The sequence below is a fragment of the Doryrhamphus excisus genome, linkage group LG13 (genome assembly GCF_037039965.1).
Source record: "Doryrhamphus excisus strain RoL-2023G ecotype Guam linkage group LG13, RoL_Dexc_Guam_v1.1, whole genome shotgun sequence".
In the NCBI taxonomy this organism is placed as follows: domain Eukaryota; kingdom Metazoa; phylum Chordata; class Actinopteri; order Syngnathiformes; family Syngnathidae; genus Doryrhamphus; species Doryrhamphus excisus.
The window spans coordinates 11,400,159-11,420,487 of NC_136369.1; the positions used below are offsets into that span (position 1 = coordinate 11,400,159).

Here is a 20,329-nt window from a genome sequence, read left to right on the forward strand (position 1 = left end):
TTCTGTAAGTCTGTAACCTAAGTACACACCATGCGTATCCATCCTCCGGTACAGTAGGTGGCGGTATGCACCTATGTTGGCAGCGACCCGCCATACACAACAAGAAGAAGAAACTCTGCAATATGGCGTTAAGTGACCCTTCCGTATCCTCCTTGTTGAGCCTGTACTAACGTCGTGTTCTTCTGTCTATCCGTGGTCAGTACAATCACACGCGTCAGATACTACCCCGGTGAGTTCAAGATAAACACATATTATGAATAACCTGGTAACTTGTCAGTCTATGAAAACTGCCAGGCTAGTCATGGAGCCATTATGCTAACATGCAACGACAACAATCTGTGAGAACATCCGGTGCTATCTTTCAGTGTAAAACTACTTCATAGTATTTCATCTCAGGCAGTTTTAACCGTGCTAGAAGATAGATGTTGAAGTATGTATTTATTCTGATGCCATGGATAGGTCAAACAGCAAAATTACATAGCGTGTTGAGTGACCCAGCTTGTACTCCAGTGTTGTAACATTGCTGTTCTTTCAGGACCATCTTGTGCCCTCAACATCGGAACTGTGCATTGCAAGAAGTCATGTTTCGACAGAAAATACCTTTCACACAGATGGCCTTTGCCGCAGTGCTTGGAGTTGCGGGTGGTTTCTACATCTACAGACCCTACTACGACACAGCGACAAAGATCACAACACAGCAGCAGCAAAACCAGGATATGACACAAAAGGACAATGTGCCTGATGGAAAGAAATCCAAGTGAACTAACTAATGAACAGCAAGAATAAAAATATTTATAAGTTGTTGATACTGTGTCATGTAATTAATAATTACCATAACAAAAACAGGCAAATCAATGGTAAATTAGCAGCCAAAAGTATGGACCACATATACTGTATGTGGTTCTGACTCAGGGTGTAGTTCTATGATAGTATAATATTTTTGAAACCACACATATATATTAATATAACACTTCTCCACTGTGTGTGAAGTGATGAAATACACTACTGGAAGTAGTGCAACTAAGAACTAGTCTAAAACACTGGTATAATTATGAATATGAGAACTGTACATTGTGGCCATTAGGCTCCCTCTAGTGTCAAGATTTGGGACCAGCTTTAGCCACGAAAAATTCCCAAAGCTTTAGAAAATAAACAAAAATCATTGTACACTCCACAGTGATTTTGTATTAAATTTCCACTGTCTATAGTATGAGTACCAACATAACTTAAACATTGAATTTCAACATAATCAAGAAAATGAGAAATGCGCATATCACAGGAGACATGTATTTGGCTCCCTCTAGTGTCCAGAGTTGGGACCAGCTTAATCCGGCTACATATAAAACTTGAACAGCCTATTCGCTGGATATTTGTCAAAGACCCCCTTACTGTTTTGGGAAGCTATACTGTATTCCATCAATCACCAAAATCTTTGCGAACAAACGTTCCCTGAAATTATTTTATATTAAATTGCCATTGTGAAATCAACTCATATGGTGACAATTTTGATTGTGTTTAAATTTAAACAGGTTCAGAATACTTACTGGTCTGTCTACTCGGTAGAAGCGATGTTGGCCCAGTGTAATTTCTGGAATTAGTTTGCTCAGTAAAGCTCACTCGTGTTTCTCTTTAGTTTGTTTTTTAAGCGTTTTGGGGGGAATTTAACGATTATTTTCAACACTACAGTTACCATTATTTTGGCTTCTACGTCAAGGTTCGTCTGAGTGTGTCGGCAATGCTATTTCTGTTCTTCAGTTGACTGTCTAATTTGTGGAATTTCTCCTCGGTCAAGTCAATAATAGTCACCGGTTTGTTTCCAGTTGGTCTAGTGTGGTGACGGTTTTGTGCTTCTATAAGATGGATAGTTTATTTTCCATCATGGCGTCAGTATGTATAGTTTTATTCCTTGTATCTGTTGTGATGCTAATTACAATTTTCTTTAATTGAGTCTGCATGGTTGGTGTTGGTTAAGTCTAATTACTGGCGTTTCTCTATGTTATCTTCAAGCCAGTCTAGTCACTTCAGCAGGTTTATAATGGCCAGTAGCCAGAAGTGTTTCTCTTAAGCATGAAAGTGAAGTGAGTCCGCGATGATGAAACAAGTTGGAGCCCGGTAGGGAGGAGGAGGAGGAGCCCAGCACACTTGCTTGCTTGCTTGCTCGCTCTTTCCTTTCTCAACTCAGCAGCAGCTCGTAGTCATAAAAGTGCTTGAGTAGAGTCGCCTCTGACATCTTAATGGCTCAGAGAGGACGCGAAAAATAAAAGTCACTTTGGGAAGAGACAGAGTCTAACTTTTTTTCTTCTTTTGGTGAGCTTTGTTTTTCCCTTCCAAAGCAACAAGTGGCAGCAACGCCCCGGGGCTGGTGAGTGAAGTAAGTTAGCTATCAGGAAATGTCAGCACACTTTTAGCATCTGTTAGGACGGGGCTAGCTTCGCTTTTCAGCGTTATTTTAATGACAAAACAGCACTCCTTGGCTATTAACTCACTCTAATGTCACTGGGGGAAACTATTTTACAACACTTTGAGAACCGTTAGCTTCTCCACCAGCGTGTAATTCATTGGGGGTTCTTTAAATACTGAACTTGGTTGACAACCTAAGTAGTTTGTCCACCAAAACATGTCTGATGGAGTCAGGTGAGTAGTTTAGTGATATAAACATGAAAGGGACATTACTTCTTCTATTTTACTTAGTTTTTCTTTCACTTTGATGTGATGTGCCTCATCCTGCTTCTGGGAAAGAACTTGTTAATAGGAAGTTCCATCAATGTTGAGTAGGTATTTCTAAACAATTGTATTTTTGTTATTAAGGTCTATGTACTAGGTACTATTAGGATTGTCCAAAATGCAGCTCCTGACCTCTTAGCATATTATAGAAATACAATTAAATATTGAAAGAACAGCAAAAATGGGGAAAATAGAGCAGAAAGTCACAATCTAAACATAAAAGGCTGAAATGTTGATACTAGTAGTTAATAACAAAGCTTTGTATTTATTTATTCATTCATTCAATCATTCATGGGTCGCAGGGGTGCTGGAGCCTATCCCAGATGTCTTCGGGCAAGAGGCGGGGTACACCCTGGACTGGTCGCCAGCCAATCACAGGGCACATATAGACAAACAACCATTCACACTCACATTCATACCTATGGACAATTTTGAGTCGCCAATTAACCTAGCATGTTTTTGGAATGTGGGAGGAAACCGGAGTACCCGGAGAAACGTATGTAATTTATACATCCATCCATTTTCTATACCGCTTACCCTCATTGGGTTCACAGGAGTATGCTGGAGCCTATCCCAGCTGACTTCGGGCGAGAGGTGACGTAATTTATTCCACCCATGGCCGGCCTCCAGGCATGCCCACTCCGCTGTGATTGGTCACACACCCAAAAAGCTTCCTAACTATGAACCATATAAGGAAGTCCTCCCCTCTGTGACATCACAAAGGAGCTGTTTTACCATGCCTTTTGAAACCGAGCATTTTGAGCCATCCCAAACTTTTTTCAGGGCTCACTTCCAAATGCGCAAACTTCATTATCTGACACTTTGGCATTGTTTAACATGAAAATACAAAATTCTAACTACATTTATAGGTCAGAAAAGTGGAAAAAAGCATATTAGGTTCCCTTTAAAACAGAAAATGAAAGTCATTCATTCATTCATTTTCTACCGCTTTTTCCTCACGAGGGTTGCGGGGGGTGCTGGAGCCTATCCCAGCTGTCTTCGGGCAAGAGGCGGGGAACACCCTGGACTGGTGGCCAGCCAATCACAGGGCAGAAAATGAAAGTCAAACAAGGAAATTAAAGTGTAGATGATCAGGCCATTGTTGTGTATGCTCATGTAACGGATGCCCCACACCCTCGGTTTTAAGAGCTGCGCTGAACACACGGTCGACAGTCTAGGCTTTTGGCCGAGCGGTCAGTGCTCTCATCTCCCATTATGAAGACCCTGTATTGGAGCACCGGCGCGGGCCGTGTGAAGCAGGCAGGTTACACTCAGATACCTGAAGCATTAGGGGTACACTGGCTGTGTGTGTTCAATTTTAGGGTTTCATAATGTGGTTACAAGTAATGTGATCAGACAAATAAAGCACAGACAACAAAGTTAGGGGTACATGTGTCGCCAAACCTTCATGCTTTTGTGTGCAGTGGTTCAGGGTTACATCATGGGGTGTCCTAATTTTTTCCCATGTTTTTATATCCGGATTTCAGCCCCTGAATTGGAGTGCTGCCCAGGGTGGGCCCTCTACTTCTTACTGACAAAATGATTAGAGCTGTTTTTTTGTTGGGTGCCCTGCATGGAAAACAAAGATACCGACTTCACTACCACTGCAGGAAAAGACCTTGAACATAGCAATTACTTCCTCAGAGGGTGAGAGAACAATAGAAAATGAAATATTTTTAGCTAGACAATCTTCAAAACTTCATTAAAACAAAACTTTTTAAATTCTGAGATGTTTCTGAATGTTCTGAATTCCTGTTTTAATGCCATGGTTGTATTGATCACAATACATAATGCTTCCTGGAGGACTTGTAACATAAACATAGTACTGGAAGTTGACATGGATGTAGCTTAACTTCCCATAGCTGGGGACTAGTCAGACTAGTTCAGAGTGCCTCTGCTCCTAATAGCGCAATCCATTTAGCCTCAGTTGCATTAAGACACACATGATTCATCACTTTCACACAACAGACAATTCCATATGGATCAAGTCATTGTTATCATTATGCCCCTCCCTCAACATGGTTGGCAGCATGGTTGGATTTGTGACTTTGCCTTGAGGTCAGTTAGATTACTACAACACACTCATTAACTGCCAAGAAAATATGACTGTAAATATGACTGTACATTGTATGTATACATATAATACATGAGGGATCCATTGCTTTTGTCTTTTCAACCCAAATATGGTTAGCTTGAATTCCCTAAGGCATAAAAGTCAATACAGGAATGATGATAATTGCAAGAATGACTCGAGAGAGTGACATGACTAACAAAGTAGGAATGCAATTTCACTTTTAATAAAGCACTAAACCCGCACCCTCCCCAAAGAATCACAATTATTAACGATCTAATTACTCCAGAATTGTAAGTTCATTCTTACTGGTGGCATTTCCCACTTCCGCTTCCTTCTCATCACTGTGGAATTTTTACATGTATTTTCATTTTTACCATGTTAGAAGAATATTTCCGTACTTGTAATTTTTATATTAATTTGTTATTAGAGTACTATGTAAATAGCTGTAGACTAGGGGCTTTTGCTCGACTCCGTCACTTAATGATCTGAAAAAAAAATGACAGGAAACATGCACAACAGTGTGTTGAGACACACTGAGTGAGTCTCCGTTGTCGTCAGCAGCCCTTTTGAATTGTACTCGCGTACTCGCTTGTACTAAGCCAAGATTCATAGAAATCTGTTATGTAACCCAGCTACCTGAATATTACACTAACAAATGACAATTGAAGAAAAATTTCAACATTGCATGATCATGCATTGTATCGACCCACTATAAATCTGTACATTTCTAACACTTCTGTTTTCTATGGTGTCATCTTTCATTATTATAACCTATGACAGCAGATTACGTAAAAAACAAAACAAAAATCACCCTGATGAAGGCTGAATTTGTTGTAGTGATTTACAGTTAATATGGGGATCAGCGGGGCTATTAGGATCCAATGAAGGTGCTGTAATGAAAGATATAAAACAACAGTATGTGGTGAGATTAAGTCAATTAGCTCATATGCTTACTCAAGTATACATGAATGAATTAATGGGCTAGTAGTCAAACAGTTGAGTTCAAGTGCTCTGAAGTTCTACTGCCAATTAGAAATGCATGATCTTGTCCCAGCAGACAACCGCTCAGCCAGGGTTGATATGGCTGATGTGCTTATAGCAAACAACACTATAGCAAGTATAACACGCATGACTTTCACGCCAACAGCTGAGTAGTCCAACCAATATTCTAAAGCACAAGCACATGGTGGTCTTAGATCACAGCAGATAGACACATGGGTGCTGCTATCAGCTGTTAGCATCATTGTGAGTGAATTCATCAAGCATCTTGCTTTCGCAAAAGGACCTTAATCTTCTTATGGCTCCAGATGAAAGGATCAGTGGGGGGTCACCGTGAAAGAATGTAAGGCTTGTTTGAACGCTCTTTCTGCACACTGGTCATATGATGTACCGGCGCGTTCTTCTGACTGGAATTAGTCAACCATGTGAAGTGTGAAAATGTGCAGTTGAATAAATCAAAATTAGCTATGTAGAATACATTTAATTGTAAACGTAGTAGTAAACAATATGTGTTCATGAATGCTCGATGTCAGGGGTCTAAAACTGGTGTCATGGAGAAACCTGCAGAGACACTGCAGGTTTTCTGTCCAGCCGGTCTCTGAAGCAGGTGATTTTTAATGATCAACACCTCCAATTCGAGGGAAGGAGCTCATCAATTAAATCATCTGCTGCTCGGAGAGTAAGTCTGCTGTGTCTCGGCCCTACTGGGAAGAGTTTGAGACCTCTGCCATCCTTGGACGCTTGTGACATTCTCAATTTGCAATGCAGTAAATGTGTATAAAAAAATAATGCAGCCCAGGGTTGGATCAAGTAGATTGATTTGTTGTGGCGACCCCCTGTAGGGAAAAGCCGAACAAGAAAGAAAAGAAGTATCTTAACATGACGTTTAATATGAGAACCACAGTGTAACAATTTATCAGTAGAAAGGAAATGCCACCATTTTGTGACAGTCACAATGTCAAATGCCAACTGAATAATGAAGATGAAGAGTAGATATTAATTCTAGAGATTTCACTAAAGTCAGTCAACACAACAGCTATACAAAAGTATTATTTTCTCTAGTGCCACATTTAAAGGCAAAGGTTTAATTAATTTGAACATGCATACAAGTTACATTACATTACAATTCAAAGAATATCTTTCCAACATTTTTTTTGCAAATGGCAATGTCCTGTGTGTGTGTTTTAGAAATCAAGCTCTCACCATGTCTGATGGGGAATATGATTACCTCATCAAGTTCCTAGCCCTGGGTGACTCTGGTGTGGGAAAAACCAGTTTCCTCTACCAATATACTGATGGCAAGTTCAATTCCAAGTTCATCACCACAGTTGGAATCGACTTCAGAGAAAAACGAGTGGTAAGCAAAGGCTTCATGAATGAAAGTGATTAAGTCATAGTGATTTGTTTGTTTGTTTATTTTTTTAGTAAAGTAATTGTGTATAAGCTTGGAGACCAGGGTTCAATTCCACCCTCGGCCATCTCTGTGTGGAGTTTGCATGTGCTCCCCGTGCATGCGTGGGTTTTCGCCGGGTACTCCGATTTCCTCCCACATTCCAAAAACATGCTAGGTTAATTGGCGACTCCAAATTGTCCATAGGTATGAATGTGAGTGTGAATGGTTGTTTGTCTATATGTGCCCTGTGATTGGCTGGCGACCAGTCCAGGGTGTACCCCGCATCTTGTGAGGATAAGCGGGGTAGGCTGGGATAGGCTCCAGCACCCCAGCGACCCTCGTGAGGAAAAAGCGTTAGAAAATGAATGAATGAATGAATGAATGAATTGTGTATAATCCTTTAATTACTTCTTATTTTATCTTTTGGATGAGTACATACACTCTTATACATTCTATACATATACAGTATATACCTGAATACGTTTTATCGGTGCACCCCTGTTGGTAACAGAAGCAAGCAACCTCTTACCATCAACAAGCACCTGAGCAGGGCTAATATTTACCATCAATCACTAAAATGTCCATCATTTCCCACCTCTTTAAAGATATCCAAATGAAATAAATGTTCACATACACCGGTCTATATTTGTAAAGCCCAGAGTGATTAAAAAAAAAACAAGTACACAAAAATGAGTCACAAAAGTGAATATACTCATCACATTTCAACAACCAATGCTATATAATGGTAAATCTATCTTGCTGTACAAACTGCACACTGACTACTCTAAAGTTGTGTGTAGTTCGATATTTACTTCATTTTTACTGCACTCGTGAAGTGAGATTGTGGTGACTAATGGTGCAAGGTGTTGCAGTAAATGTGTCTTCTATCAGATATACAAATCTACTGGTCCTGATGGCTCATCAGATCGAAGTCAGAAGATCCACATGCAGCTGTGGGACACCGCAGGACAGGAAAGGTGTGTTACACAAACACTTTGTCCGTCTCAGTGTTCAATTAACTTCAGTTGTGTTTTGGTTTTTTATTCTTTCTTATCAGGTTTCGGAGTTTGACCACTGCCTTTTTCAGGGATGCTATGGGCTTTCTTCTGCTGTTTGACCTCACCAGTGAACAAAGTTTCCTCAATGTCCGAAACTGGATGAGTAGGTCAACACACACACATATACAGTTTTTATCTTTAAGAAATAGGGATGTATCTTTGTGGTAAACGATTTAATACCAGTGTCATTTATCGTGCACTCCTAATTGTAGGTCATGTCTGTTATGTTACATAAAGTAAATGATACCGTTTCTGTCAGGCCAGTTACAAGTGCACGCCTACTGCGAAAACCCAGACGTGATTCTGTGTGGCAACAAATGTGACCTGTCTGAACAAAGAGTCGTGAGGGAGGATGAAGCCCGAGAACTGGCAGAAAAGTACGGGTAGGTCTCACTCATTCGCACACACAAAAACCTCTCCCAGGAACATTTACTAATGAGGCAGTGGCCAACATGTTTGCTAAAGTCAGTGAAAAGAGAAACGTCAGACTCTATTGGCCCTCCTGGAAAAGTCAATATTTGTCCACATGTGTAAAGTATCCTACCCTGGCACACCTGTACTAAAAAGCAAATAGTGTAATGGATGAGAACAGCATGAAGTGTTTTAAAAGGCTTTTCTAGAAGATTAAACGCAAGCCTGTTTGTCTTAGCTAGGCAGGCGCACACATCAAGGTTTTGTTTGTATCCTCAGTAATGGTAGGTTCTACAGCCACCTTGGCACTCAAATTTTGTCCACGCAATTCATCATAAACTGGTGTGAAGTACCATTGTTGCGTGCCAAGGTGCATTTAGAACAGTTTTTGTATTCTGACACACGTGATCTTGTTGTGAATATTGCACAACCTGTTCCCAAACATTGCGGCTGGTGTGTATCAAAGCATGTCACTTATCAACCCGGCACATATTCATTTTACACACTCTCTCCCAAGACATCAGCAAACAATACTACAAGATGCCTCCCAAGAAGGCAACCAGAGGGAGAGTCAGGCTTGCAAGTGCCTGGACTTGGAAGAAGAGTCCAGGCAAGAAACCGAGCCCCTCCACAATAGTTCTGCAGCTGTAAGATCATATAGGCGCCTTTTCTTCTCTGCAATGAGAGCTTCTTTGGAGTTCAACCTCTTGTAGGTTCCTTGCAAATAGAGGAATTAATGAGGCTATGGGTGATGCCTGCTATATGTGGCATCACGCAAGACACAGCGGCGCCAAATAGTGTCACAACTGCTTCAGGAATGTGGGAAGTGGCGGAAACAATGCACAGCCATTCTAGAACAATGCACATCATGTGTATTCGATACATTACTCAGGTGTAAATAAATTGTACACTAGCAGGGCATTTCATACCAATTTTTGGTCACAAATTGTGTGCAAACTCGTCCTCATGCTTTCATGCCATTGAAATGACGCATATTTGCCACGGCAAGGAAAAGTGTCAAGGTGGATTAAGACAAGTCAAACTGCACATTTTTCTAAAATTAATCTAAAAGTTATATGCAGATTACATTCATTTTGTTGCTTCAACAGAATCCCTTACTTTGAGACGAGTGCGGCAAATGGCCAGAATGTCAACGAGGCCGTGGACATCCTACTCGACCTCATCATGAAGAGGATGGAACGATGTGTGGACAAGTCCTGGATCCCTGATGGCACCTTCAGAACCAATGGACCCAACAATGCAGACTTGGCAGAGAGCTCAAACAAAGGCAAATGCGCATGTTAAGAATGTTGAGGAGTCATTTAAATGAAAGGGGATCTATTATGCTTATTTTTCGACCCTTTGTATTGAGTTTTGGTCTCCTATAGAGCAGCTACACACAATAACCCGCACAGAAAATCTTTTTAGATTTTGCAGAATCTGCACCTATTCCAGCTGTATTTCCTTTGATTTGTGCTTCATGCCAAAACGGTCTGTTGTAATTTATTCCACCCACAACCCCACTCCGGCATGCCCGCTCCGCTGTGATTGGTCACACGCCCAAAGTGCTTCCAAACTATGCAAACCTCATTATCTGAAACTTTGGCATCATTTAGCATGAGAATACAACATTCTAATTACATTTAAAGGTCAGAAAAGTGTAGATAGCATAATAGGTCCTCTTTAAATATGAAGGTGATGTGTCTGTTTTAGGTTAAACGTGCAAGTTGGTGAGCCATAAACCTACTGATTGGTGATACCTGCTGTGTAGTATGTCACTTACGTGCCTTTGGCCATTTGTGACTTTGTCGGGTGCTTGAGGGTGGGAATATTTGTTTACCATAATGCTAAGTTATAAAACGGCAACATTAGTCATATACTGTATGAGCTTTTTAATTATTTGGGACAACATTCCTCAACAATAAGCACCAATTATGTCTTCTGTAAGTAATACAGAAATATAGAGAAATACTGTATATGTGACAAATAATACAATTTGTATTATTTGTGTTTGTATTATTTGATTGTTTAGATTTTTCATAGAGGTTCTGAGTAAAACAAAGGCATAAAATATTCATGCAATTATACAAAGGTTCATTGAGAAGCAATTTGTATTTGCAGTTTCCATTTCAAATACTCCAGATCACTTCATAAACATTGTATATTCTGTATGCTAATTTCATAATTTACATGAATGATATTTACACTTACTGGCAGTAAAACACTGAAATGCAATTGTTGTCCAAAATGGTTTTAGGGTTGTTTTTTTTCAAAGTCCATAAACTGACTCATGTGTAAAAATAAGAACATGTGTGTTCCAAATACAGTTGATTTTCCATCTATACATTTTCTATGCTGCTTATGCTGTATGCTGGAGCCTATCCCAGCTGTCTTTGGGCGAGAGGCGGGGTACACATACAAGCAAACAATCATTCACACTCACATTCTATGGACAATTTGGAGTTGCCAATTATGTTAGAGGAAACTGGAGTACCTGGAGAAAGCCCACGCACAGGGAGAACATGCAAACTTAACACAGAGATGTCCAAGTGGAGAATCAAACCCAGGTCTTCCCGATCTCCTGTCTGTGTGGCCTATGCTCACCGCTCGGCCACTGCCGGCCCCAGTTGATTTTTGTTCCCTTAAAATTTGAATTGATCTATTGAATGAATCGAAATTCGTGCCATAATTTGAGAAAATTGTGTATTTATTTTAATAAAGAAAATACAACATTTTTATTTATAATGAACTGTAATTTGAATAAAATGAACATGATAAATAATTTTCTCTTTATAATTATTCAGAAAACATTCAACATTATAAATGTGGGTAATACAGTCAGCATCCAGTTTCCATTTTTATAACACATTGAGTGAATTGCTCTGCTGGTTTTGCAATAACAACTTGACTGCAGTTCTCCTACATTCCGATAGGGGCAACAATTTCTGTAGAGGCCACTATAATATCCCAACAAAGAAGAACAAAGACAAACAGAAGCATCCTGTACCATGGAGCAGTGATTTTCAACCACTGTGCCGCGGCACACTAGTGTACCTTGAGAAACCGTCAGGTGTGCCGTGAGCAATTATCCAATATCACTTTTTATAATTAACATTTATTAATCATCATTTGCAAATATTATGTCAGTAGCCATTACGTCAATAGTATACATGGACCCAAATAGTCCAATTGCATTTGGTTTATTTGCTCAAACGGAAAGAATAGAACAGGGATGGAATATTCCTTTAACCAATCCGATTGAGGTATCTTGTACCCGCTCAACAGAAAGTTGTCAGGGTGCGTTCTTCTTTGTGGTGTTTTTCTTCTTCTGTTGTTTATTGGCGGTTGGCAAGCAGCTTTCGTATGCATTACCGCCATCTGTGAAACAGAATCTAAACCCTTCTATACTTTATTCACAAGTGCAGTTTTATTAAATGAAAATATATATCTATATAAAACATGTCCTGAGTTTAATTATAAAATATTAGCAAGATTGAATTTGATCTTTTCCTGTTTAAATTTATCCCGGGGTGCGTTCTTTCAGCGCATGCTCAGATATGACGTAACACGCAGATCCAGACGTTCTTCACTTTTAAAAATGGAGGCCAGCAATCTGCACTGGACTAAGCAAAGGTTGTTTTTGATTCAAACCAAATTTCAAGACTGGACAGACGAAAAACTGGCAATACGGAGTTATTCCAACAAGTTAAAGAAAAACTTGATGACGTTGACGTTGATGTTTACGTTTTACTGCGCATGCCCTATTGACTATTCTGTTTGATTTTCACGGCGCATGTAGACAAGAGACTGGAATATTCCTTTCCATGGATACCATTGTTTCCCGAAAGGTCATTCGGAAAGAGAAAAACTCGTCATGTAAAAACGTGGCTACTGTCGAGTGTCTGTGGTGTAAAGACTGGCAGAGCAATGTAATTAATCCGTGTGGCAACACCTACCTTGTTCCTCTGATAGACGTATTGATGCATGTGTGAGGTCTTGGTGACATTTTGTAATTTTTGGTTAGTGGTGTGCCACAAGATTTTTCCAATGTAAAAACGTGCCGTGGCTCAAAAAAAGTTGAAAAACACTGCCATGGAGGACTCGACAAGGTACTTGAAAAGTATTGTGAATAGTTTGATGACCTTTTGATTTTTTTTCCAACTATAAGTGTAATTCTGTCTCTTACAGACGCTACTTATGCGCTAATCTAAAATAGTCAGACTGTTATATCGTGGAATATTATCGTCGTCTTGCTAATCATTTTCGTTTTACAACAGCCATGGATTTTACTATCTTAAACTTTGGAGGGTACATCATCGGTTGTTATTTCTATCTATTGATTTATTTTTTTCTGTTTTGTGTAATATTAATCATAGTCTTATGGCAGTGTTTCTTTTATAGTGTCTAATGTGCTAATGCGTCACATTAACAAGTCAGTGTAGTTTATAAAATATAGTTGGTACCGTTTTGGACGTTACATTAGCACGAGCTGTATCGTATTTTTCAAAATGAATAGTTTTAAGTTGGTGAAACAATTCTTGTATTTGAGCCGTTGGTTGTGTATGAGTTTACCTGATAGTTTGACTAATCTGCAGTTAATTTAAAAATACAGTAAACACTGAAACACGATGTGATTGTGTTGTTTTTCTAGGTTCCTGACACTCCCATTGTGTTTATAATATGTCTGTGTTTTCTCATGCAGGGTGACTTTCCGTTTCTGCCCGCAGTGTGGCACAAAACTGCAGAGCGATTTTAAATTTTGTCCTTCGTGCGGGAAGAAGATCCCCTGTTCTGCTGATCCATCAGAACGAGAAGGCACCTCAGCTCCTACAAACATCTCTCCTTCTAAAGTCGATGAAGCCTGTAAAGATTCCATTGATTCCCAGGACTCCACAGAGGGTAAGATGGACTTTGTATTACCACATTCACCTTGACCGCAATCTTACGAGATCCAATACAAGAGCTGCATAGGCTAAACCGTATTAAAATGGAGAGGGGTAATGTGTACTAAACATATCACCCTTTTTCTTGCTCTACAGTACATGGATGTTTAAGTTCAAGTAATGTCTCTCCTCGTCCTGCACTGCGAAAGACTCGTAAATCCTACCGTCTGAACAGAGTGCTCAAATTAAATGTGAATGAAGCCCCTCCCTCCAAGACACAAGGTAACTTACATTAATATTTGAGCACCCTGAAGTTGGTATAATCAAAATTCATTCATTTGTTCGTTCATTCACAAACAACCATTCACACTCACATTCATACCTATGGACAATTTGGAGTCGCCATTTAACCTAGCATGATTTTGGAATGTCGGAGGAAACCGGAGTACCTGAAGAAAACCCACACATGCAGGGGAGAACATGCAAACCACACAGAGATGGCCGAGGGTTAATCAAAGTTTAGTTTAGGCCCAATATTTGATACAGCCCTTGTATTGGATCCCTTTAAGAGAGGTCAACTGTGAAGGGATGCAGGAAACAATATGTCTAATTGATTGGCCAGTACATGTGTGGTTCATTTTGCATTTGTTTGATCGATGACGATATTGAATGCGGTACATCTTCACCAAAACAAAACCCAGTCATGAAGGTGACGACTCTTGAGGTCACTTCCCCTCGATCTGGCACACTGGGAGAAGCACACACACAATCACAAGCAATTATCATCATTCAGCCACTGTTTTTCCCCAGTTAGAGGAAAGGCGAGACTCTTACCGCCTGTGGAACAAGGAGAGAAATCAGACAAAGCCACAGTAGACATCGCTACTGGTTCTTCACCAAAATCCAAAGCTCTTTCCAAGGGTAAATAAACACAACTACAACTTATAAGCACCGACCACAGCAAGAGATGTACAGTACCTGCACAATGGAATCATGTAACAATGAGCAGTTTCATAAGCATTTCTTTGTTTCCTCGTTTAGCCAAGAAGCCGAAGCACACCGTCGCTTTGGAGACGCTCGAGAACGGTACAGAGATGACGGACATGACAGGCCGGAAGTGGACAGTGATGCAGCTGCTCAGTCAGAGCATGACGGAGTTTGTGTATCAAGGTGGCGTTTCATGAGTGACACCAGGAAGCAATTCAGTCTAGCATCTACATCAGGGGTCTCAAACTCAATTTACTTTGGGGCCACTGGAGCTCGGGTCTGGCTGAGACTGGGCCGCATCAAAACTTTGCTTTGGTTCCAATTTTCTACAAGAAAAGCTCTGATAAAACATTCCACTGTTCTCAAATATCTTACTTTTTATTTTTCTACACAAAATAAGATGACAAATAAATAAACAAATCAAGAATAAAAAAAAAAACAATCAATCAGTAATAAATAAATGAATATAATAATAATAATAAAACAGCAAATAATAAAAACTTAAGAAACCACATATAGTTGGTGGGTAGACAAATTATTTTTTTCAGATTAAAATGAACAAAGCATTATTAGAGCCCTGTAGACATGACAAAACACGACTATAGTCACATTTATACTCTTTTTATTTACAACACATTGCGCAACTGCAGGGTCTTGAGACACATGCTAACTCGCAAACTAGAGAGCTAGCGACCTAAACGGTAGCCTTCAAGTTATTTCCTTTAAACTTAAATAGCCAAAAACCTACCACTTCCACACGGATAGGGAGGATAACTATTAACAGTTATTTAACCTTTAACATGAACATTAATCAAACGTAATAATTTTTTCTGGGTACATGATACCATACAGCATCCATATCAAACTTGCGCGGGCCGCACTAACATTAAACTTTCATATCAAGGCGGGGGCCTCAAACTAGTGTCCTGCGGGCCACATTTGGCCCGCGGGCCGCGTGTTTGAGACCCCTGATCTACATTAACTTCATGCTAGCATACATGTACCACATGCTCAAACATGAGGATGGTCGGTGATCTATGGAGTTTAATGGCAGCCATGTTTTTCAACAAATCTTGCTCAAAGTTTGTGCACCAAAATTAGTGGTGATTCTCACACTTTGTCGTGTTTTTGTGCGAAACAGTTCAGGAGTTACACCATGCGGTATCCCGTGACTGTATCTTTGTCTTTTGTTTTCCAGTTGTAGAAAAAGGGTCCAAAAAGTCCTCCTCCAGTGAATCCAGTTACATCCTCAAAATGGTGAGCCAAACTGCAGCAAGCATATATTGTTGACATATTGTATGTGGATAACGCCTGCACGCTCTGTTTCAAAAAGCGTGCCCCTTTGTGACATCACAGACGGGTGGAGTTCCTTATATGGGCATTATTAGATACATTAATTATCAACTCCTAGAAGGTTTGGTTTGGCCGAGCCTGCAGGCGGCCTGTGGGTAGAATAAATTTGTGGGAACCATGAAATCCAAAGAAATCCAGCTGAATAGGTGCAGATTCTGGAAGAACTATAAAGCTTTGTGTGCTGGTTATCGTGTGTAACTGCTCTATAGGAGTCCGTAACTCAGTACAAAGGGCTGAAAAATGAGCGTAATAGGTCCCCTTTAACAAAAAAACAATTAAAAATATATTACAGTTTAATTTATTTGAATTTAGTTAAACTCTTCTGCACTCTGTGTGTATGCTAACGGCCACGCCGCCGCCCACTGAGGCTTGATGGCAAACGGGCTCACTCCCTTCATGCCGTGCTGAAACCAATGCATTGGGTGAACCCTCTTCCTGTCTGGTTGGAGGCAGGAGACAAGGAAAACAGACAATATATGAAGCTCATTTTTATTTATTATTGTGCGATCAATTAATTAATTAATTGTTGTCCCAGACACAATGCCCACAACACTTTTTTTCTGAAGGAGAAATGTTGTCATGTTTTAATCTCACGACATCTTGTGATATCCCTACCATCTACATGAACTCCAAGAAGAACTCCAAGAACATTAACAATGAATTGAATCTTAATTGCAGGGAGCTAAAGACGGAAGAATCTTCAATGAGCAGAACTTTCTGCAGAGGGCTGCAAGACCTTCATCTGGTGACTATTTAGTGTTTTATTTTAACATGTAAACCCTTTTTGATTGTGATTTCTGGATTTTTCTTTTTAGTTTATCTCTCTCACAGTGGACATGCACCTACGATGAAAATTTCAGACCCCTCCATGATTTCTAAGTGGGAGAAATAGCAAAATAGCAGGGTGTTCAAATACTTATTTTCTTCACTGTATATATGTGTGTGTATATATGTATATGTATATATGTGTATGTATATATATATATGTGTGTGTATGTCAATATTCCATATATATATATATATATTCATATATATTCCATGTATACATATGTATGTATATTGTCAATATTGTATATATTTTTTTTCATTTGTAAGTCGCTCTGGAGTATAAGTTGCAGGAACAGCCAACCTATGAAAAAAAGTACAATTCCAAACCGCATTATAACAGAACTGCATCATTCCTACAGTGAAAAAGTGGATCAAGCAGCAAAACATGGACTTGCTTGGAATTCCTTCCTGTGCCGGTTTTGGTTTTTACACAGATTCTTACAGGTGTGGATATTAACTACTTTCTGTTTTTCTTTAGTACCCATTTTAGTGTTGGCTTGTGTGTAAATGTTTGGTTGCTTTATTCAGGTTCTTGATTTTCTCCTCCATTGGCCAGTCTCTGCCATCTGTCATGCAGGACAAGCTTCTTCCAGAGAAGACCGTTCTCCATCTTACCTGCAGATTAGTGAGCATCTTTTCCTGGTTTCTCCCTCATTGAGTGCAATGTTCGACTCCTGTCTGATGTCGTCTCCTTTTCCAGCTGGATGTGCTTCACTACATCCATTCTAACGAGTATGTTCACTGTGATGTGAAGGCTGAAAACATCTACATCCTATCAGGACAGGCCACACAGGTAACAAGTCTTTATGAAGACAATGTGGGCGGGAACTCATTTTTTGTTTACCATTGTGTTTGTGTTCAGGTGTATTTGGTTGGATACTCCCACGCCTTCAGGTACTGTCCCAGTGGACAACATGTGGAGTATTCCGAAGGCAGAAGAGCGCTACCTGAAGGCTCTCTGGACTTTATCAGCTTGGACGCTCATAAAGGAGTTGGTGAGCTGACCACTTGTTCGGACATCACAGTATTGTACCTCTTAAAGGGGACCCATTATGCTTATTCCACTTCTGAAATGTTGTTAGAATGTTGTATTCCCGGGTTAAAAGATGCCAAAACGTCATATAATGAGGTTTACACATTTGGGAGTGATATTTTGGACGGCTTTACACTGTTTTTTTTTCTAACACTGAGTTCTACTGCCGTCAATGTGATCCGTACTTTATGTATTAACCTCTTTCAGCTCAGTCGCGCCGCAGTGATCTACAGTCTCTAGGCTACTGCATGCTGCATTGGCACACGGGGGTGTTGCCATGGAGCACCCTCACCAACCCGGACAAGGTGGCCGCCCTTAAACAGAGGTAAGGGAGTGAGAAACACTGATGTGCAAAATGACCCAATGTGGTCCCCGTTTTTTATATGTAACCTTATTTTAGGTACATGGATGACGTTCCAGCACTGTTGAGTCACTGCTTTGGGCAGAAGAGAGATTCCAGTAAGTTAATATTTAAAATTATATATATTACCACAAGTAAAATGAACTGAGGCTTATGGGTGTATTTGTGTTTGTTTAGGTGCATTTCTGAGCTACCTGACCGCAGTTGCGAATCTGCAGTACACTGAGCAGCCCAACTATTCTGAGCTGAGAGCCAAGCTCAGTGCAGCTTTGTCTCAGCTGAGCGGGCATCTGGACGAACCTCTTGTCTTTTAGAAGAGGACACATTGGACAAAGAACCTGTGGTTTGTGAAGAATAAGGGTTTTAAATCCCATTTGAATCTTTTTTTTCTATTTATAATATTCTTCACTGCTTTTATTGGTGCAGGATTCTTTGTAAGTGTGCTCCTGTTGTGCTGATTCACAGCAAGTTTTATTGCAAAGTTTGTTCAAGTTTCAGCCTTGTTTTGCTGAACAGGGAATGAGGTGTTTCAACTAATGTGGTGTTCGTATTGAAATATTGCAAATGCTTTATTTGTACAACCTTTTTTTGCTTGTTTGTGGTTTTATTGCACTGAATGGAATCAGTTCACATTGTTTCACGTAGTGTCTATGGCATTCTCACATTTGATGCACTGGCATTGGATGCTGTTCACTATACCTTTTCTTTAACTTAAAATGTGAACAAAGAAGTTATTTTTACATGTTTGCCAATGCTACCTAAATCTACCATGTGCATTGACCACAATTTAGCTACAATCCATTTCATTGAAATATGGAAGTTTTGCCCATTTGCAACCGGTCTTTGCTTCATTAAAAATATCTACCAGTAATTAAATTGGATGTTATTCAGGAAGACAATGATGTGTTCATTTAAAAGAAAACTTTATAAAGTGAACATTTCTGAACATAAACATTTCAGGACATATACAATTCTTTATATGAAACAGTAAATATCTCTTATGGTGAACACTCTTAAAAGTAATTCCAAAATAAACACTTTGCTTTTTGCCTGTTCACTTTTTTTTTTCTTTTTTGTTACAACCTTAAATCCATCACTCGAGGCACTTTCTGAATAAAGAGGCGTTTTGCACGATGACGTAAAGCAAAATAATGCTGACACACTGAAGCGCCCCACTGAGGCTACTCTTGAAGAGACCTCTTTTGGACAGACTTTTTTTTTTTTTTTTTTTTACAAATGAGTCTTTTACAGCGGACATGCTGGCAGTGTGAACCTACACATGCAGGTTTGAATAATACCTTTACACAGCAAATTGCATTAATATGAACTCCAATCCTGCAAGTGTGGAAATAAAATAAAATCCCTAAAAAGTTGTGATCATAAGGCAGCTCAAGTCCTGGTGTAGCTTAAAAGACACATTGTCACACAAGTAGAATACATAGAATACAAGGTACAGAGCTTGGCTTGCTGGAAAACACTGCAAAACATCCCCAATCCATCAATACTGCAAGTTTAGACACTTGGAATGTTTGCCTTTGTTTACCCCAGTGACTGATTGGATGCTGAGTAAGGAAATACATCCTCTCCACTGTTTGATCACTTAAATAAATGGAACAAGGGCGGCACGGCGGTCAAGTGGTTAGCACGCAGACCTCACAGCTAGGAGATCAGGGTTCAATTCCACCCTCTGCCATCTCTGTGTGGAGTTTGCATGTTCTCCCCGTGCATGCGTGGGTTTTCTCCGGGTACTCTGGTTTCCTCCCACATTCCAAAAACATGCTAGGTTAATTGGCGACTCCAAATTGTCCATAGGTATGAATGTGAGTGTGAATGGTTGTTTGTCTATATGTGCCCTGTGATTGGCTGGCGACCAGTCCAGGGTGTACCCTGCCTCTCGCCCGAAGACAGCTGGGATAGGCTCCAGCACCCCGCGACCCTCGTGAGGAAAAGCGGTAGAAAATGAATGAATGAATGAATAAATGGAACAAATTAATCCAAGCCTGCTTTTAGTGGATTCGAACAAAAGTGGTATTAATGCAGGCAACGCAATGCCATTAAAAAGACTCCAAACAAGGCGAATACGTGCACAAACTCTGCAGCAATGGAAGAGCTTGTTTGTCGATTGAGTGGGACTTGGCAATGAGCACATTAGACGAGTGCACTGTAAAACCTAATAGTACATCTTTTTAAACCACTTAAGTTAAATAGACTTGATTCTTGAAAAA

The 20,329-nt window shown here is 39.9% G+C and overlaps 3 protein-coding genes across 6 annotated transcripts; all 3 read left to right on the top strand.

Annotated features, from left to right (window-relative positions):
• The first annotated feature begins 93 nt into the window (after positions 1-93).
• On the top strand, positions 94-802 carry pigbos1 (PIGB opposite strand 1). The gene is made up of 2 exons (XM_058089353.2): positions 94-229; positions 536-802. The coding sequence occupies exon 2, from the start codon at positions 582-584 to the stop codon at positions 759-761; it is 180 nt and encodes a 59-aa protein (XP_057945336.2). The 5' UTR covers positions 94-229; positions 536-581; the 3' UTR covers positions 762-802.
• Positions 803-2,155: 1,353 nt separating this feature from the next.
• Positions 2,156-11,431, top strand: rab27a (RAB27A, member RAS oncogene family). 2 transcript variants are annotated; one of them, XM_058089233.2, is made up of 6 exons: positions 2,156-2,371; positions 6,986-7,154; positions 8,082-8,167; positions 8,248-8,351; positions 8,508-8,631; positions 9,769-11,431. In XM_058089233.2, exons 2-6 carry the CDS (start codon positions 7,002-7,004, stop codon positions 9,962-9,964), a joined length of 663 nt encoding a protein of 220 aa, XP_057945216.2. In that variant the 5' UTR covers positions 2,156-2,371; positions 6,986-7,001; the 3' UTR covers positions 9,965-11,431. The 2 variants fall into 2 exon arrangements, with proteins under 2 accessions (XP_057945216.2, XP_057945215.2); XM_058089232.2 differs by having other exon boundaries at positions 2,156-2,362.
• A 144-nt stretch (positions 11,432-11,575) lies between these two features.
• LOC131139535 (serine/threonine-protein kinase VRK3) lies at positions 11,576-19,334 on the top strand. 3 transcript variants are annotated; one of them, XM_058089229.2, is made up of 15 exons: positions 11,576-11,665; positions 12,750-12,768; positions 13,362-13,558; positions 13,699-13,824; positions 14,353-14,463; positions 14,584-14,712; positions 15,728-15,786; positions 16,561-16,627; positions 17,070-17,154; positions 17,239-17,335; positions 17,411-17,503; positions 17,573-17,705; positions 17,951-18,068; positions 18,144-18,202; positions 18,282-19,334. In XM_058089229.2, the coding sequence occupies exons 2-15, from the start codon at positions 12,752-12,754 to the stop codon at positions 18,416-18,418; spliced, it is 1,428 nt and encodes a 475-aa protein (XP_057945212.2). In that variant the 5' UTR covers positions 11,576-11,665; positions 12,750-12,751; the 3' UTR covers positions 18,419-19,334. The 3 variants fall into 3 exon arrangements, with proteins under 3 accessions (XP_057945212.2, XP_078651828.1, XP_078651829.1); XM_078795702.1 differs by lacking the exons at positions 11,576-11,665; positions 12,750-12,768 and adding an exon at positions 12,243-12,292; XM_078795703.1 differs by lacking the exons at positions 11,576-11,665; positions 12,750-12,768; positions 13,699-13,824 and adding an exon at positions 12,243-12,292.
• Positions 19,335-20,329: the final 995 nt, after the last annotated feature.

Excerpts from the sequence above, each read along its gene's own strand:
- pigbos1 (XM_058089353.2), top strand. The coding sequence starts at position 582 with ATGTTTCGACAGAAAATACCTTTCACACAGATGGCCTTTGCCGCAGTG.
- rab27a (XM_058089233.2), top strand. The coding sequence starts at position 7,002 with ATGTCTGATGGGGAATATGATTACCTCATCAAGTTCCTAGCCCTGGGT. Across the intron at positions 7,155-8,081 it reads ACTTCAGAGAAAAACGAGTG|ATATACAAATCTACTGGTCC; the intron begins GTAAGCAAAGGC and ends GTCTTCTATCAG. Across the intron at positions 8,632-9,768 it reads GAACTGGCAGAAAAGTACGG|AATCCCTTACTTTGAGACGA; the intron begins GTAGGTCTCACT and ends TTGCTTCAACAG.
- LOC131139535 (XM_078795702.1), top strand. The coding sequence starts at position 12,258 with ATGGAGGCCAGCAATCTGCACTGGACTAAGCAAAG. Across the intron at positions 15,787-16,560 it reads CCAGTTACATCCTCAAAATG|GGAGCTAAAGACGGAAGAAT; the intron begins GTGAGCCAAACT and ends TCTTAATTGCAG. Across the intron at positions 16,628-17,069 it reads GGCTGCAAGACCTTCATCTG|TGAAAAAGTGGATCAAGCAG; the intron begins GTGACTATTTAG and ends TCATTCCTACAG.